The sequence below is a fragment of the Delphinus delphis genome, chromosome 3 (genome assembly GCF_949987515.2).
Source record: "Delphinus delphis chromosome 3, mDelDel1.2, whole genome shotgun sequence".
Lineage (NCBI taxonomy): Eukaryota > Metazoa > Chordata > Mammalia > Artiodactyla > Delphinidae > Delphinus > Delphinus delphis.
The window spans coordinates 58,615,241-58,635,298 of record NC_082685.1 but is presented as its reverse complement, the minus strand read 5'-3'; the positions used below and the strand labels follow the sequence as shown (position 1 = coordinate 58,635,298).

Below are 20,058 nucleotides of genomic sequence, written 5' to 3'. Positions count from 1 at the left end.
CCACTGACCAGCAGTTAGGTTGTGTTCATGTCTTGGCTACTGTGAATAATGCTGCAATGAACATGGGAGTGCAAATATCTCTTCGAGATGGTGATTTCATTTCCTTCAGATATATGCCCAGACGTGTGACTGCTACATTGTAGAGCAGATCAATTTTTTTTAATTCATTTATTTAATTTTTGGCTGCATTGTATCTTCACTGCTGCATGCGGATTTTCTCTAGTTGCGGAGAGCGGGGGCTACTCTTTGTTGTGGGGTGCAGGCTTCTCACTGCGGTGGCTTCTCTTGTTGCAGAGCATGGGCTCTAGGCGCACGGGCTTCAGTAGTTGTGGCGCACAGGCTTCAGTAGTTGTGGCTCACAGGCTCTAGAGCGCAGGCTCAGTAGTTGTGGTACACGGGCTCAGTTGTTCCGCGGCATGTGGGATCTTCCCAGACCAGGGCTCGAACCCATGTCCCCTGCAGTAGCAGGCAGATTCTTAACCACTGCGCCACCAGGGAAGCCCACAGATCAATTTTTAATTTTTTGAGGAATCTCCATATTGTTTTCCATAGTGGCTGTACCAATTTCCATTCCTACCAATAGCACACAAGTGTTCCCTTTTCTCCACAGCCTCACAAGCACTTGTTATCTCTTGTGTGTTTGTTTTGTTTTGTTTTGTTTTGTTTTGCGGTACGTGGGCCTCTCCTGTTGCGGAGCACAGGCTCCAGACACGCAAGCTCAGCGGCCATGGCTCATGGGCCTAGCCGCTCTGCGGCATGTGGGATCTTCCTGGACCGGGGCACGAACCCACGTCCCCTGCATCGGCAGGCAGACTCTCAACCACTGCGCCACGAGGGAAGTCCTCTTGTGTGTTTTTTATTTGTCTGTTTTTGTTTGTTTGTTTGATAATAGCCATTCTAACAGGTGTGTGATACCTTATTGTGATTTTGATTTGAATTTCCCTGATGATTAGTGATGTTGATCCCCATTCCATGCACCTGTTGGCCATTTGGGTATCTTCTCTGCAAAAATGTTTATTGAGGTCCTTTGCCCATTTTTAATCATTTTTTTCTACTGAGTTCTAAGCATTCCTTGTATGTTTTGGATATTAACCCTTCATAAGATTTATGGTTTGCCAGTATTTTCTCCCTTTCATAGGTTGCCTTTTCATTTTGTTGATGATTTCCTTTGCTGTGAAGGAGCTTTTCAGTTTGATGAAGTCCCACTTGTTTATTTTTTTCCCCTGTTTTCTTCCAGGAGTTTTATGGTTTCAGGTCTTAACATTTAGGTCTTTAATCCATTTTGAGTTAATTTTTGTGAGTGGTGTAAGATAGGAGTCCAATGTCATTCTTTCACATGTGGATGTCCAGTTATCCTAACACCATTGGATGAAAGACTATCCTTTCCCCATTAAGTATTCTTGGCTCCTCTGTCAAATAGTAGTTGACCATATACATGTGGGTTTATTTCTGGACTCTCAATTCTGTTCCACTGGTCTACATGTCTATACCATACTGTTCTGATTACCATAGTTTTGTCATATACAGTTGACCCTTGAACAACATGGGGGTTAGGGGAGCAAACTCCTCCTTCCCCACGCAGTCGAAAATCCACATATAACTTTTCCATATCCACAATTCCACATCCAGGATTCAACCAACCACAGATAGTGTAGTACAATAGCAGTTAATGAAAAAAATCCAGGTAAGTGGACCCTTGCAGTTCAAACCCATGTTGTTCAAGGGCCAATTGTAGTTTGAAATCAGAGAGTGTGATGCCTCCAAACTTTGCTCTTCTTTTACAAGATTGCTTTGGCTGTTTAGGTTCTTTTGTGGTTCCATACAAATTTTAGGATTGTTTCTTCTATTTCTGTGAAAACTGCCATTGGAATTTTGATAGGGATTGCACTGAATCTACAGATGGCTTTGGGGAGTATGGACATTTTAACAATATTAATTCTCTCAATCCATGAGTATGGGATATCTTTCCATTTATCTGTGTCTCTTCTTCAATTTCTTTCATCAATGTCTTATGGTTTTCAGTGTACAGATCTTTCACCTTCTTGGTTAAATTTATTCCTAATATTTTATTGCTTTGACACTATTGTAAATGAGATTGCTTTATTTCTTTTTCAGATAGTTTGTTACTGTATAGAAATGAAACTGACTTTTGTATGTTGATTTTGTATCCTGCAACTTTACCAAATTTGTTTTTAAGTTCTAACAGCTTTTTGGTGGAGTGTTTTAGGGTTTTTTATATATAGGATCATGTTATCTGCAAACAGAGATGATTTTACTTCTTCTTTTCTAATTTGGATGGCTTTTATTTCTTTTTCTTGCCTAACTGCTCTGGCGAGAACTTCCAGTACTATGTTCAAAAAGAAGTGAAAGTGGGCACCCTTGTCTTTTTCCTGACCTCAGAGAAAAAAGCTTTCAAACTTTCACCATTATGATGTTAGCTGTGGGTTTGTCATACAGGGCTTTTAACATGTTGAGGTATGATCCTTCTATACCCAATTTGTTGGGAGTCTTTTATTATGAAAGGATGTTGAATTTTGTCAAACAGCTTTTCTGCATCTATTGAAAGGATCTTATGATTTTTATCCTTCATTCTATGAATGTGGTGTATCATATTTATTGATTTCATTATCTTGAACCACCCTTGCATCCCAGAGATAAATCTCACTTGATCATGGTATATGATCCTTTTATCAGATCATACTTTACCAGATCATACATATACTGTTTGCTAGAATTTTGTTGAGAATTTTTGCATCAATATTTATCAGGGATATTGGCCTACAGTTTTCTTTTCTTATAGTGTCCTTAGCTGGCTTTGGTATCAGGGTAATGTTGGTAATGAGTCTGGGATTATTCCCTCCTCCTCAAGTTTTGGGAAGAGTATGAGAAGGACTAGTGTTAATTATTCTTTGAAAGTTTGGTAGAATTCACCAGTGAAACCATCTGTTCATGCTTTTCTTTGTTGAGAGATTTTTGATTATCAATTCAATCTCCTTAATCATTACTGGTTTGTTCAGATTTTCTACTTCTTGATCCAGTCTTCATAGTTTATACGTTTCAAGGAATTTATCCATTTCTTCTAGGTTATCCAATTTGTTGGTATATAATTCTTCATAGTGGCCTCTTGTAATGATTTGTCTTTCTGTGATAACAGTTGTAACGTCTCCTTTTTCATTTATAATTGTGAGTCCTCTCTCTTTTTATCTTGGTTAGTTTAGCTAAAGATTTGTCAATTTTGTTTATCTTTTCAAAGAAACAGCTCTTAGTTTCATTGATTTTTTTCCTATTGTCTTTCTAGTCTCTATTTCATTTTATCTAATCTTTATTATTTCTTTCCTTCTGCTAAATTTGAGCTTAGATTGAACTTCTTTTTCTAATTCCTCGAGGTGTAAAGTTAGGTTGTTTATTTGGAGACCTGAAGTCTTAAATCAGACAAAGGACACAAGCCATACTCAAGGGAACTAAATGAGGAACTTCAACAGTGTCTAGGGAACACAACACAAATTCTTTAGTGACAAAAGAGAATTAGGATTGAACGTTAGCACTGCCCACTGCCTAAAACAACTATGGATGGAGCTTCTAGGAAATCTGGCAGGAAGCCTAATAAAAATTGATCAGTAAGGCTTCCCTGGTTGCACAGTGGTTAAGAATCTGCCTGCCAATGCAGGGGACATGGGTTCGAGCCCTGGTCCGGTGAGATCCCACATGCCGCACAGCAACTAAGCTCATGCACCACAACTACTGAGCCTGTGCTCTAGAGCCTGTGCTCCACAACAAGAGAAGTCACCGCAAGGAGAAGCCCATGCACCACAACGAAGAGCAACTTGCCGCATCTAGAGAAAGCCTGTGCACAGCAAAGAAGACCCAACGCAGCCAAAAATAAAATAAATTAATTAAAAATTTTTTGATCAGTAGGGCATAAGACAAGTCTAATTTAACTTGGTTTTTAATGCCAAAGACTAGGCCTTGCAGAAAGGAGAAATGAGTAAATGAATATAGAATTTTTGTTTACAAGTAGTTTAAGCCCCTACCCAAAACACATACCTTCAGCTATATGTGCTTTTGCTCATGCCATTTTCTCTGGCTGGAAGACTTCCCCCTAACCTTACCACTTTTCATTTCTCTAACTCTTACTTGTTCTTCAGAATTTAGCTCAAGCACCTTCCCCTTTAGGAAGTGTCCTCCAAAGTTGCGGTTTGACACGCTTGCTTTCACGACACCCTTAAAGAAACTAACAATTATTGCATACCTACCACCTGGCAGGCACCTGATGCAGTTTTCCTTCATAACACCTATTTGCACTGTAGAAAGACCATTTTTATTGACTTACTATCATTTTTTACCTTGTACCCTCACCCACGCATCCCAGAGCCTAGCCAGTATGTCTGGGCATCTTTGGTGGATAACTCAAAGCTCCTATGAAGTACAAGGTGCTAGAGATTAAAATGATTCAGAAGTTGCCCCTGCCCTCAGGGAGCGCATGAACTACAAAGAGGGTATAAACAGTTACAACTCACAATAGGATGAAATATGCGGTAAATAATGGCATGGGCACAACAGAAACATGAAAAGATGCTCAACATCACTAATTATTAGAGAACTGCAAATCAAAACTACAATGAGGCATCACCTCACACCAGTCAAAATGGCCATCATCAAAAAATCTACAAACAATAAATGCTGGAGAGGGTGTGGAGAAAAGGGAACCCTCTTGCACTGTTGGTGGGAATGTAAATTGGTGCAGCCACTATGGAGAACAGTATGAAATTTCCTTAAAAAAAATAAAAATAGAGCTACCATATGATCCAGCAATCCCATTCCTGGGCATATATCTGGAAAAGATGAAAACTCTAATTCAAAAAGATACACGTACCCCAATGTTCATTGCAGCACTATTTACAATAGCCAAGATATGGAAGCAACCTAAATGTCCATTGACAGATGAAGGGATAAAGAAGATATGGTATATATATACCATATATATATATGATATAGATATAGATATAGATATACACCATCATTTTTTACATATATATATATAAATATATATATAACGGAATATTACTCAACCATAAAAAAGAATGAAATAATGCCATTTACAGCAACATAGATGGACCTAGAGATTATCATACTAAGTGAAGTAAGTCAGACAGAGAAAGATAAATATCACATGATATCACTTATATGTGGACTCTAAACTAATGATCCACATGAACTTATTTACAAAAGAGAAATAGACTCACAGACATAGAAAACAAACTTATGTTTACCAAAGGGCAAAGGGTGGGGGAGAGACAAATTAGGAGTTTGGGATTAACAGATACATACTACTATATATAAAATAGATAAACAAGATTTACTGTACAGTACATGGAACTATATTCAATATCTTGTAATAATCTATAATGGAAAAGAATCTGAAAAAGAATATATATATATAACTGAATCACTTTGCTGTACACCTGAAACTATCACAACATTGTAAATCAATAATTTATTGTATTTCAATAAAAAAGATAACAAATAATGCCATGGGCAAAGGAAGCTTCTGAGCTCTCTGATAAAGAAGAGATTGTATGCACAGCCTTCGTACAGAAAAACATGTTCAGTGCCCTGAGCCTGTCTTGCAAAAATGCTCAGCAAACATGCACATTGGTCTTACAAATAGCCTGCATACCGCTCACTGTTTAGCTCAGTGAGGATGAGTGCTTCTGCATTTCATTTCTCTCTTTATAGAGTTAAACTGCATTTTAGAAGCTAGGTATTCTTCCATTCATGTGGTTGTCTTGACAAAGACAAAAGTTCAGACCAAAGCATGAGAGAGGGAGGCCCAAATAAAATGCCTGGCATCCACAATCTTTAATCTGCAATTGTGTGTAGGTGTTGCAATCATTCTATTACTGGCCTTCATGCAGCTGGTTCAGTTGGAAATCAAGTTTATGAACAGAACTGCTGTAACCAAAATGGATTTTTTTCCCCAGTGATTAAGCACTGAAACAATAGGTGTTAAATAAATACAAAGGAAAGAGAGAAATTTGAGGAAGCCATTCTGTCTCTATCAGAGTTTGAAAGGGAAAGCCAAGTGACAAGTGTGGGTGAGGAAGAGTCAGACTTCACTAGCTGGTGGTGTTCTGACCTCTGTTCTCAGTCCCTGATGACGCGCACCCAGCAAGTTCCTTCCAAAAGGGCACGAGCAAAATAGGAAAAGTACCTCCGCAGTTCATTCATAACCTTGAACGCCTTCCCCATGTGGGCAGGGTTGACAGTAATCGTCCTCTGGTTCTTTTCGTCATCCCCAGCCTGTATTGGGGGCTGGGAGCTCAGCTTGATGCTGTGAACAGGAAGGGAGTGGGAAGCAAAAGAGAGGATCACATGTTGGTAAACTCGTTCATCCAACTGCCACAAACCCATGCATTTGCCCACCCACCAGGGGCATCTCTGTCAGCCTGTTCTCTTCACCACAGACCCAGCAGGGAAGGAAATCACTGGGTCAGGAATTTCTTCAGGATCTTCCAGTGCAAAATGCACCCCTCAGAAAATGTACCCCTCAGATCCGAGCTCAGCTTCTTCCATCAAGCACAGGTGTAACTTTGTGGGAGGTCCTTATCCTCCATCTCTCCATCCCTAAAAGGGTAGGGGGTGAGGAGAGATTAAGCACTATACCACTCACTTCACAGGGATGTTGGTTCATTCAACGAACATTTAAAGGAGTTTACTATGTGCCAAGCACTGTATTTAAATTCAAGAGAAACACAACAATAAGGAAATCACAGACCTTGCTTTCACAAAGCTTAGAGTTCAGTGACAGAGAAAGCCAGGAAAACATTTCTCAGAAGCACAAAGGATAGGCAACTATCCCAGTGCTGGCAGGTTAAGGAAAAACTTACTAGAAGCTGAGGAAAAACAGAAGTCTTAAGGAAGAGCAGAAATTAGCCAGGTAAAAAGGACGATGGGAAACAGCAGAGGAAACAATATGAACAAAGACCCAGAGAAAAGGAGTCAAGTATGTTCAAAGCACTGGAAGTTCAGTAAAACTAAAGAAGAGTATCAAGAGAAAAGCCTAGAAGACTGATCAGTCTTTTAAGTGTCATAAACAAAGCTAAGGAGTTTGGATTTCATTCTAAAACAATGAGAAGCCATCAGAGTTTTAAGCAAAGAAGTGGAGCAGGAAGTAGGTGAACACATTTGTGCTTTAGAAAGATCACACTGGCTACAGTGTGGAGAACAGTGGCACAAGAGTGAAAGCTTCGACGAAACCATAATCCCATAGAAAGACAAGGGATTGTAATTGTTATATAAAGACTAGCTATGTGGCCTAAATGAGCAGGTGGTGACTAGCAAGAGCCACCCATAATCTCAAAGCCCTCTATACCAAAGACAAAACACTCAAATTCCTATGGGATGCCAGCCAGATGCCCAATCACTCCTGAGCAACAAGTCTCAACTTGATGGTGGGGTGGGAAAGAAGAATCCAAAAAATGAGCAAGGAAAGGACCTTCTCCCCAAACTGGTAAAACTATTCAGCTCCAAGTCAAGTCCAGGACATTGCAGTTAGGTCTCTTTGGACCAGGTTAAGCTCTGCTTTGCTAGTAGAAAAACAGAACCTTCTCCACTTGTGTAGATTTGGGGACCCACAGTTCACTCCAACTCTAAGACACTGAGAGTAGCTTCCTTTGCCTTCCCCTAGTGGGCCTCCGTTGATGCTACCACCTAGTCTTGCAAACTGGCTCAAGATAGGCGTTGCTATGGTTAAGAAAAAGTTCCGGAGACCTGAGAGTCTCTCTCAATTTCACACTGGGATTGGTAACCACTGGAACATTCCAATATAACCAGCATGCCAGACCCACAGCTTGTCTGACCAGGACAGATGCCTCTTCTGGCTTCCTTCCCACTTTCACTTCAGCATGAAAATGTAAGCTACAGACCTCTGAACTTGGGGACTGCCTGCATTCAGGGTGCAAAGAAGTTAGCTAAGCACAGTATGATAAATATCAAGACAGGTGATTAGAATCATGTGTTTAAAAAGGTGAAGAAAATCTCAAAACAGAGAATGTTATCAAGGAAGGGGAGAACCCAGTAAAGATAAAAAACTTCATATTAAAAATCCCACAAGTTGGGCTTCCCTGGTGGCGCAGTGGTTGAGAGTCCACCTGCCGATGCGGGGGACACGTGTTCATGCCCCGGTCCGGGAAGATCCCGCATGGCGCGGTGCGGCTGGGCCCGTGAGCCGTGGCCGCTGGGCCTGCGCGTCCAGAGCCTGTGCTCCGCAACGAGAGAGGCCACAACAGTGAGAGGCCCGCGTACCACAAAAAAAAAAAAAAAAACCCACAAGTATAATTTCTTTTGTAGTTAGTGTCCTTCCCTACTCCATGCCAGACAGATATAAATTTCTATTTTATACCAAAGGTTTAACATTTTTGCTTTTGATATTTAAGCCCTTATTTTATCTGATGTTGATTTTTATGTCACTATATTAAATAATGGATCTAATTTTTTCCTGTAAGTTCCATTTATTGAATACTTCTTTTTCCCACTCACCTGTTATGCCACCTTTAGTCATATATCACAGAATGTTGAACATAAAGTGTGCTAATGAATATTCCTGTCATCTTCCTGCTTTTAAAAAAGATGTTTGTAGTGTTTCCTCAATGTGTGTTAATTTTAGGATTCCTGCAGATGGCCTTTATCAAATTAAGAAAACTCCCTTGTGTTTTATTTTTTAATCATAAAGTTAAACTGAATTTTATCAAATGTTTTTGTGAATCTAATGAGATGATCATACGTATTTTTCCCCTTAATCTTTCAATGTCGTATATGACATGTATTTTCTAATACTACACTATACTTGCATTCCTGGAGTAAATTTAGAAACTGTAAAACACTGCACAAATATTCATTACAAATGTTGTCTTCAAACTGTAGAGAGACTTAAAAGACAGGAAGAGAAAACATAATCTGGTACTGATCAGGAACAACTGAAGGTTTCTGACAGAGAACTAATAAGATTAGAGCTCATAAAAGCCCAGGGGACAGAAATTATTAGTTCTATTTTACATATATGGAAGAGATGTAGACGAAACAGAGCCATTTTGGAAGCACTGACAACCACCTCCACTGTGACTAGTAACTGGGAAGCTTGCTCTCCCTTGTTGTGCTGGACTTTGCACTTTCCAGACTTCCAGAATGGTCCAGGGAGTTAAGTTTTGCCTCCTCTATGAAGCCCTTTGAATACTTCAGTCCTAAGTGATCTCTGCCTTCCCTAAACCACTGCAGTATTTCTGGCCTGTAACTCAGTTGGCACATAGGACACTGACCTGTGTTTGAGTACCTTTTCATAGCACATATTTAGCCACCCAGCCCCCTCATGCTAGATTCGACATTCCTGGTGAGCAAGGACTGTGTGTCCAAGGACTCTCATACGGCCTAGCCTTCCCAGCGTAGGGCCATGCCCACAGCAAGTCTTCATTACATCATTCTCATCAATGAACTCTGATCTGAAGAACTCTCACTGTCCCCACAGTGGTAGAGAGCACAGCAGAAAGGGATGGTCTGCCCCAACCACTGCCCCCAACCCAACAATTTAAAAAAATGAAAGTAGAGCTGGTCTTCAGAGTTAAACTACAAATCAATACACACAAACTATTCATTATAGAAGTTATACATAAACTCTAAACATCAGGCCCTCTTCATGGCACACCACCTCCCACAGCCTTTTCTCCCACCCTCCCCTCTCCTCTAAAGTCCAGAGCCATATATCCAGTGTCTGAATCAACTCCGCTACTTAGATATTCACAGTAACTTATACTCAACTTATGCTCCCCACCCTCCCTCAAGCCTACTCTTCTATCTATATTCTCGATCCCAGAGGTATAACCAACTACCCACTCACCTATCCAAGAAACTGGGATATCATCCTCGATATCTTCTTCCCTCCCTCTCTCTCTCTCACTTCACAAATAACCACAAGTCCCATCGGTCCTAGGTCCTTTACTATCTCTCCACCCCATTCCCTTCTCACGGTCACTGCTACCACGACTTCAGTCCAGGCCATCAAGATCTCTCACCTGGGCTACTACAGTAACTTCCTCACAGACTCCAGAATGATCTTTACAGAATGTCATTGTGCGCATGGCACGTTCTATGTGAAACATCTCACTGGTTCCTCACTGCATCCAGAATAAGCCTCAGAGACCCATCCTGGCCCTGCATAATCTCATCATTGTCCTGAAGACTTCTTGTTACTGAGGTACTAAAATACTCACAATTGCCTTAATAAACCAGGCTCTTTTGCCCTATCCCCACCCACTGTCCCCTATGTCTAGCTCATTCCCACCAGTGCTTCAGACTTCTTGCTGAAGGCCTTCTCTATCATCCTCCACTACCCTGGACTAACTTCCCCTCTTCCGTGTTCCCGCAGTACTCTGTACTTCCCTCTGTATTATACTGTAGTGACCTCTTACTTCTCTGTCTCCTCTTACTTCTTCTCTCCCCCACAGAATGTGTGCTGGTAAATGTGTAAGAGCTGGTTACAAAGAAGGGAGCCCTGATTTGTAACATTTGCCAATTTCCTTGGTGTAAATACCTCCACCATGGCAGATTTCAAGCCACCAATGGAGTTGGGAAGAGATGTGCATTATACCACCATATAGTACTTCCACTACACAAGTATAATAGACATAATCTAAAGGGCATAGATATTAGCAAAATAATTAGAAACTGATGAGTCTGTACTACACTTGTTTTTAATATAATTTATTAGTAAGTTACATAATTTAATTTTTAATAAGGGCTGTATTTAATAACTGACTCACAAAATTCTTAAATTTTAACAAACAGCTCCGGCAAGTGGGTGAGTGCTGGCTCTTGCACACCACTGCCCACCCTAGATTTTGAGCTCCATGAGAACCAGGATGGTGCCTTATTTCCCTCTATAGTCTTAACCTCTGGCACATGACATGTGCTCAATAAATGATTACTGAGTAACTGAATGGATGGATAAGTAAATGAGGTATAACGGTCAATTATTCCATCTTTCCTCACATCCCCTCATTAAAGTAATTATAGCTTTATCCCTCTCAACTTCCCCCACCCTCCTCCCCATAGGAGGTACTGGGGGGAGGGGAGGGGCATCCTTAGCCAGTCTCATCCCCTGCATTGGTGATACAGTATCAGGAGGATGTGGAGGCGGGTGGAGAAGAGAAAGCCAGACTCAACTAGAGTAGAAGGAAGAAAGCAAGAAGGGTTGCCGCTTACTGTGTCAGTTCTCAGGCTCTTTCCATCACTAAGGAAAATCCAGGCAATAAATGGAAAGGAAAGGACAGTAGAAGGCATGTCAGCAAAGCAGGAGACATAAAAACCGCTGAGCATCCAATTGTGCAGAAGTGTTTGGGGGATGTGCCAAACGAGGAGCTCCAGAGCGTCCAGGGTGTGAGAGAATGGGGAGGAGAGGAAATGGGAGTCTAAGAAACGCTGCTGAGGGTTAAAGACTGCATCCCCACTACAAGTCTTCAAGAGATGCAAATAAAGTTCAGGCAGCGAGGGCCACACACACAGAGCCCAAGCACGTTATGGTCAGGCTATAGATGAGACAGAATAAAGAGAGTCAAAGTCACCTAAAGAGGGCAGCACAACTCTGAGTCAGAGTTAAGACTATGCCAAATGCATTAAAATCCCTCAACAAAAATGTCCTTTAGAAAGGGAAATTGAAAAAAAAGAATCAGACTGAGAAAGCCCTTGGTCCAGCTCATCCAACACTATCTATGAAAGATACGATTTAATCATCAGACAATCATTTGGTTCAGCCTCAGGTCAGATCCCTGTTGTGGAACCTGAAACCTATAAACACTCAAATGCCCTAACTCAGTCCCCAGCTCGCAATGGAGGAGCCTCTTGATCAAGTTGGCCTCCCCCATGGTTCTCCTTCAGGAAGCAAGAAAGTGGTAGCAGGCTCTCAGGAACGTTGTGCCAGTAATACTGTTCATCACAAATTAATAAAGTGACACTCTGACTGCTGTACCTCAGTCATGATGAGTTCATCAGCATGACTCCACTACTCCAAGTCTGGGCAGCAAAGGAAACTGACAAGAGAGGATTTCAGAACCTACCAGGCTCTGGGCAAACTGCAGATCTAGCTTATTTCTCAATCCTAAAGTTCAAGGCCAAAATGACCAAATTTAGATGTCTGCATCTGGATGAATGAAGGACCTGGCACTTGAAGACACCCAGGCTGCAGGATTCAGGGTGTGATGGTGCAGTCCTGTCATCAAGAAACACCCCCTACACACAGGCTGCTATAGAGCTCCATATTCTCCTGCACTTTCACAGTGCCACCTCAGTTCACAGCATCAGCTGATTCCCTGCAACGGGACACATGGACACAGAGAAGATAAGTACCAGTAAGCTACAGCTCCTGGGTAACAGTAACAGTTAACATTTACTGAAAGCTTACTTTACCTCTACTATCTCATTTTATCTTCAGAACAACCCTATGAGGTATTATCTCCCGAGGCACTGAGATAAAACTTGTCCAAAAGTCCCACATAACTACTAAGTAGAGAACTGACACCCAAACCCAGGTCTGACTCCAGGGTCTATGCTCTTAATAGCAATGTCCACTGACTTGGGATAATGTCCACAGCCCATCGGCCAATGGGAGCTCAATCCTTATGATCCACTCTCTGAGGTTCTTCACGGTATGGCCAAACCAGGCTAAATGAAAAAGACTGAATCTCCTAGGACCTGTGACATAGCACTGTTTCACTCCACTGATTGTGGGGAACTGCATTACGTACGGGAGTTGATATTATTAATTATACGGAACTTAGAATTTCCACACAAGCCCGTCATGATGCATCAAAGCTGGCCAGCAGCTGCTGCCATTCTTATAATGTGCTCCTTCATAAACAAGCTCAAGAACAGGTATGTTACTAATCACATTCCTAAGAGTCCAATTCACAGATAGCTTCCTTCAAAACCAAGGGGGAAATCTCTTAAGCGGGCTGCATAAAAAATGTAAAACATAAGAGAAACACTTGAGTTCGGACAGATAGAATGAGACAAGGAGAGAGAAAGGCTAAAAGAAAACGCAGTCTCATTATGTGGCATTTTTGGAAGCTAAGCTTCTATTTGGTTTGACTAGGAGAGCTGAGCTCTTCCATGTGTGTGGTTTTGATAGAGGCTACAATAGACTTTCACAAGTTAAAAAGAAAAGTCCAGGAAAGTTGGGCCGAGAGTCTGAAAATCCTTTTAAATTATAAAAAGTTACAGATTTCTAACTTGACAACCATTGAACTTATTTGATAGGGAAAAAAATATCTAAGAACAAAACATGTTCAAGTTATTTTTTACATAGTACATTAATGCTTTTTTAAGTCTAACCTAGTTTTAGGGTTTATCCAGAATTTGAAAAAATTTAGGTCATTCTACAATGGCAAATTTCATCAAATAAAACACTTGCTTTAGAAAACTTATCCCAAAATGTTCTTGTCAGGATGTGTCTTAACAATCTAAAACGTAGCAAGAAGGAGAAGCCTAAAAACCCAAATCTGGGTGTGGGGAAATCAAGAGGTTTCTTTCAACTGACTTTGTTTTCTTGCAGTTGAAAACCTTGCTTCACCAAAAGGTATTTCCAAAATGGAAAATTTGGTTTCATTTATCATGGTTGAAATGCACATATACTTCAGGCAGCAGTGATGCTGAAAAATTTCTACAGAAGTTTCCACCCATGCCTTCTAGGGGTGGGAGAGGGCTGACAGGAAAAGAGAAAGGCTAGGACACTGAACATTTGCTCTTCCCTAGGTCTTGCCAGTGTTACACCTGGCACTGCAAAACTCAGCGTTTGGAGAGCACTGGCTGTGTATGTCATGTTCTTTCAAAAAATATGCTCTATCTGTTCCTGATCAAGAATGGAAAGATAAATTCTTGGAGTTCCAGGAGCAGGCTCTCCTCCATAAGGACGAGCCATTCTCCCTCTGAGGACTGCTCACACAAGTTCACAGCACACTGCTGGGCGCACCATGCCCCTCACAATCACGGGCATCCCGATGCTTCTGATGAAGAAAACCACCACAATTTTAAGAAAAATGGACAACCAACTTCCCCTTTTTCTGACGTTTCTTCCAAAAGTTGTGGTTCTCTGCAATTCTTGTGGATATGCCAGAGACTTTGCCTGTAAATTTTTGTAACTGTGGTAAAATATATGTAACTTGAAATTTACCATTTTAACCATTTTTAAGAGTGTAATTCAGAGGCTTTAAGTACATTTATGTTCTTGTGCAACCATGCATTTCCAGAACTTTTTCATTTCCCCAAGTTGAAACTCCATGCCTATTAAGCAATAACTCCCCATTTTTCTCTCTCCCCAGCCCCTGGCAACCACCATTCTACTTTCTGCCTCTATGAATTTGACCATTCTAGGTACCTCATATAAGTTGGGAATTTATTGTAATCCATCCACAAGGCTGATTTCCAGAACTTAAGTCCCAGTAGCCAGAGCTACTGTCATTTTCAATGTCTATCTGCTCTATACACACACACACAATTTATCACTGTAGTGGCTGAGAGCTGGAGACCCTTTTCCTATGCAAAACAGAAGACAAAGTCATCTTCCTCTGACTGATCAAGGCACAATGATTCTTCACAGAGGGAGATGGGAAACTTGGCATCAGAAGGTCCTGTAGAGAGCTAGAGCGCTTAGGGGATACTGCAAAGGTGAGTGTAAATTCAGTTTCTTCTTAAGATTTTGGCCTGAACAAAGGAGTATCCAGTTCATGGTTCCAAACCACTAAAGCATCCAGATGCCTCAGGGTGTCTATAAAAAGGAGGACAAAGGTAGGTGCTGGTGAATCCTACAAGAGCAAGTGCCACGCCCTGTGTGGTATCTTACTGTGAGGAGACAAGTTTAGGTGGATGCGAGATGATGACCTGATAAGATCTCTCTAATTTTCTCATGGGAACGGTCCCACAAAATCTTCTTTGGATTATAAATATAGGAAGGCCCTAAAATAAGCCCTGGGTACTATCCAAGCACAAACCATGGAGTACAGCAGGGCAATAGATGAACACCAACAATAACAGCAACTACCATTTACTGAGTGCTCACGCTGTGCCTGAAAAACTTACTAAATTGCCTCCTTTGATCTTCACAACAACTCTATGAGATATGGAAACGGTCCCTCTACACTGAAAAGAAAAATTAATTCTGAAAAAATGTGACACACTCAAGGTCATACAGTTTATGAAATAGATTTACTGCAAGCTCTGTGTTACCCCAAAGCCCATGATTTTCGTACCCTTATGACAAAGAAAGAAAATTGTTCATCAGAAATCTCTAGGCTGAACATTTTTAATGCTTAAAAACAGCCCCAATTAAGCTTCAGCAGGTTCAGTGTGGAAGAACCAGACTCAGGATCCCTCCAGTCCCCAGAGGTCTGACATGTGATCCTAGGCCAGTCACTCAGCTTCTCTGGCCCTGAGTTTCCCAGGGAACTTGTGAAACAAGGCTACTTCCCCCTCTTCTGCCCCCACCTCAAAGCATTCCATGGGGTCAATTACCCGTGCTGAGATAATAAGGCTGATATCCAAGGATGAACCTATTGGCCAAAGGTTTCAATCACTTCTCTCATGAGCTTCCTTTTTAGTTATCAGAGCTTCCCACAAAAGTTATCAGCTAATCAGCAAATAATTATCTAACGCCTACTATGTGTGCAGCCACACAGTAGTTAATGTGGAGTATTCAGAGCTATAGGCAGCATCCTTGCCCTTGAGGACCTATCTCCCAGTTTGGGGACTTATAGGAAACAAAAGCACAGAAACATCTTGTGGGTGGGCCTATTATTCAGTACCCAACTATGGAATTGGAATTAGGAGGAACATCTGCCAGAACCAGAGAAGCTTAGGTTTCCAAGACAAAGTGGAATTTTAAAACAGCCTTGATAGATGAATAACTTTTGGAAAAGTAGAAGCAAAAGGCATTCCAGGCAAAAACAAACTCTGGAAGCTAAGGATCTGAGACTGGATGGAGTACTGTACAGGATGGGTGATCACAAAAGAGACCCACAGATCTCTTGGTAGCAGTATGGGTGAGCACTGGGAATGGAGACTGGAGCCAGATTTCACAAGACTTGAATGCCTGGCAGGGTAAGCTGGTCTTGGAGTGGGAACAAAAGGTAGTGAGCTTGGTGACCTGGTGAACACTGGAAGCTGCAAGGTTTAGATTTCTCTGCCTTTGATAGGAAAAACTAAAAGAACATGTGTGAAAACTAGGTGTTGTAATGCCAAAGACATCAGCTATCCCAGTTGAGAGGCACCAGAGTGTTGAAGAACAAGAGAGCTCCTGGGGGCGAGGACTCATTACATTTCTGAACACAAAACTGAGAACACAATAAGTACCCCAAAATGCTTGGGAAGCAGTACTTTGATCTGCTGCTGCTAGTTTGAAATGGACCTTTCAGCCCCAATATGTAAGCAAATCAAGAATCTCTAAACCTCCATTCACATCACTGCTGCCCTCTGTTGGCTACCAGACCAATAATAGAAGGTGGGGACACCGTGCACCTCTGTCCCAAGGAAGCAGGCTTTCAGATGCTCTGTCGGCCAGTGGCCACACAGAGTCCAACACTAAGCTCCTGTTGCAAAGGGCACTCAAGGAGAGGCTGTACCAGCACCACACTCAGTCTAAAATGTCCCAATCTCTTCCTGGGAGTCACATCAAGAAACACAATCCCTGGGGGCCTCTTCAGACAAGAGGACACCAAACAATCATGCCAGTTCTAATGGGGTCTAGAGATGTTTAATGACATCATTCTGCCCCATGAGATGGGGCAAGATTTGGGACAATCCATGCAAAAGAAAGTGTACTGAGGTGCTCTCCAGTGTTGACTTAGTGGAACCTGTTATCATTTAACCAGCTGGTTACCATCTGAATCAAACTGGCAACTCAGAGCAGCAGCCCTCCCTCCTCGGCTGTCCACTGCCGTGGCCTGACCGCTCTTGCAGTCTTCTCACCTCAAGGAAAATGGCAAGCCTTGTTCTCTACCAGCCGCAGACCCACAGAATGAAGAGGGGACGTTTTAGCACACAGAGGAATGACCCGCCCCTGCACCACACTGAGCAACTTCACGATGAAAGAATCAGATCCTCAGATAACAGCTTAAAATTTATTAAAATGCATGTGCCTGCCAGGAAACAATCCCTCTCTAGTTAGATCCAGCTCAACAGAAATACTTAAATTTCCATCTGTTAACTTCTATTTCATAAAGAAACCCCTGATGGAAGGAGCAAGAGTTTCTCTAAAGAATATAACTTCCAGTATAATTTGTAAACTTTTCAATGCAAATGGAAGTCAGTTCAGAGCAAGTGTCACCTGAATGGATTTCTCTCCTTCTCACTTGAACTTGTGTGTGTATACAGGTACACACACACACACACACACACACACACACACACACACACACACAGTAAGGAAAGACATCAGCTTGGCATGCGTGTTGACAACTTGAGCACTTCAGAGTGAAAATGCAAGCACTCTATGTCAGGCCAGACCTGCTATGATACCAAAAACCCCCCACCCAAGAAAAACCACCCCGGGAAAGCAGCCAGGAAAGGGAAACGCCTCCTTGAAACAGCCTGATTCAGCCCATGCTGAAACTATTCCCGAACACCAGCCAGGAAGTCCCGTCTTTCAGGGTGCTCCGCTGCCCAGCAAACCCAGACCCGCCTCTGTGGAAGCCAGATCTCTGGGGAAAGGGGCTTTCCTGCTCTGACTCTGCTGCCCGCTGGGATCCATCAGTGACCAGGTCTTCCAACCCTGTCTAACCAATGCCAGCGCAAAGCTGGTGGCTGCACCGCGAGCGCACACAAACACACACACACACACACACACACACACACACACACACACGTACACACTCAGGCGCGCGCACGCGCGCGCGTGCGTGCACGCACACACTTATACATAACATACCTTTCACCGTCCATTGTGTGAGGCCCAGCCAGGGTGGCAGCCGCTGAGCTGTGCATGCACTGGAGGATCCTAGCCCTGTTCTCGTTTCTCCCAGCCAACCAGCGGGAGATCTGATCAGCAACAGTGATTCAGCATGGCTGCAAATGAAGCCTCCTCCCCTCTTGATCCTCCTTCCTCTGACTTACTCGCGGCAGCTTCTACCGCAGAAGCAGCAGCAGCAGAAAATGTCTTACCCAGAGCTCCCTGCAGCCCTTTCAGCTGCTAAAAGCAGCAACCCACTTGCTCCCCCTCCCCCACAGGCTTGCTGCTCCTCCGTCTCCTAGGAACAGCGCAGCGCCAGCAACCCAAGTACAGTGCCACCTTTCCAGCCGCTTCCACATCTGCCCAGGCATCCCCAGCCCAGGCGACTAGCCCACCCCAGTGCCTCCTGCCTCCTCTGCCTAGACTGAAAAGACTCAGGCAGTTCCTCACTAGCCCAAGAAATACGGGCCCCCACCTCCTCCCCTGCCCCCACAGACTACGAGTTCGTCAGCCTGGTCAGATTGCTGGAATGAGGAGGCCCCGCTGTGGCTTACAGTGGACTTTATCCACCTGGGGAAATTGACTTGTAGGTCACATCTCATTTTCCAATTCCTCCTCCCAAAATCTACAGCAGCTCTGAGAGTCTGACAGATGGAGAGAAGTTAGGGCAAAAGAGCCTGACAGAACTGAGAAGAACGCAGAGAGAAATTAGAAAAAGGGAACTGAAACAAATACTATTTTACTACAAGAGGCTAAACTGCAGTAAAACCACCACAATGGTACCACGTACATTTATTTCCCCAGGCCATACCAAAAGACCACAAGTTCTACAGCACAGCCCTAAAGTACCTTCTTAAAGTCTGTCGTGTTGAAATTTAACTTAAGCTGTGGCTCCAACCAGTAAGTCTCCCACTGAATCCCTATCTGCACCCACAGATCTCTCGCACCCTGTAATCTCTAGTTGCTGAGCCTCAATTTTGACCCACCTAATGCAAACACATAATCCTGGGGCACGCTGGAGGCCAGTCTGTACCTCATAGCCACAGTCAAGGGACATAGAGGAAATGGGAATGGCAATCAGCCACTGGTGTTTGGTTAGCCACAAAAATGGGTTAAGAAGCTTCCTTGATGCCTCAGAAAAATCATACATGAGCATCTATATTCTGGGAATTCTCTGGGTCACATCTGTGCTTTTCAGGACCCGTACTGCCACTAGCTGGTTGAGCGACTTTCAGTAAGTCTTTTCTCCACTCTGGACCTCAGCCCCTCATCCATAACATAGGGTCAGACTCTAGAGTCCCTTTTGGCTCTAAAATCACATGATGCTAAAAATGTCTTGAATGTTCCATTTTTCTCCTCATTAGAGTAATCTGTAAGATTGTTTAAGAAGAAATTTTTACTGGACTCCAATGTTTTGAGAGGGCTTCAGGGAGGATAACGTGATGTATGTGAAAGTATGTGGGATGCTTAGTAAACCTATTATAGTTATAATTTTGACCTGATAAATGTCTTCACTGCCAGAAAGCCCTGAAACCAGGGAGGGAGGCTGGACACTGAGGTAACAGAAACTAAGAGTAACTTAAACTTCATACAGCCTCCTGAACTCAAAGTGGCTAATGTGTTACTCTTAAAAATAACCCCCCGCCCTTGACACCGCAATGTTCTCTTAAATGAGGCCATTAGGCCACTACCCAAACTCATTCTTTCTCAAGTGAGAAGAGGCTCGGGTGATTTTATTTACAACCTACAGCCCTGTATCACAACTTCTTCCTTTCACAACAATACCCCTCCTATCTTTCTCCCTCTGCCCTTTCCTCTTCTAATCAGCTTTGTGGCGCTGCTCCAGATATTTCCTCTTGAGGTGAATCACAGGGACCAGAAGCTGAACATCACAAATAAGGAAACTGAATCCCAGAATCCGTGCCAGAGTGCAGACATCCACCAGGAAGACGAGTGGGTGATTCATAAAAGGGACATGAGAATGAGTCTCTCACAACTTCATACCCTCTTTCACAACTTCACCATATAGGAAAGGACGGGGGGAGACTCCCCTGGTGTCCAGTGGTAAAGAATCC

The 20,058-nt window shown here is 42.7% G+C and overlaps 1 protein-coding gene across 1 annotated transcript in view; it reads right to left on the bottom strand.

The window, feature by feature from the left end:
- Window positions 1-18,385, bottom strand: part of KLHL3 (kelch like family member 3) — a 110,589-nt gene extending 92,204 nt beyond the window's left edge. Inside the window, exons 1-2 of the mRNA XM_060008792.1 lie at window positions 17,963-18,385; window positions 6,212-6,331 (exon numbers count right to left, since the gene is read on the bottom strand). Coding sequence (XP_059864775.1) covers window positions 6,212-6,331; window positions 17,963-18,018 — 176 coding nt within the window. The 5' untranslated portion in view covers window positions 18,019-18,385. The remainder of the gene's footprint in view (window positions 1-6,211; window positions 6,332-17,962) is intronic.
- Window positions 18,386-20,058: the final 1,673 nt, after the last annotated feature.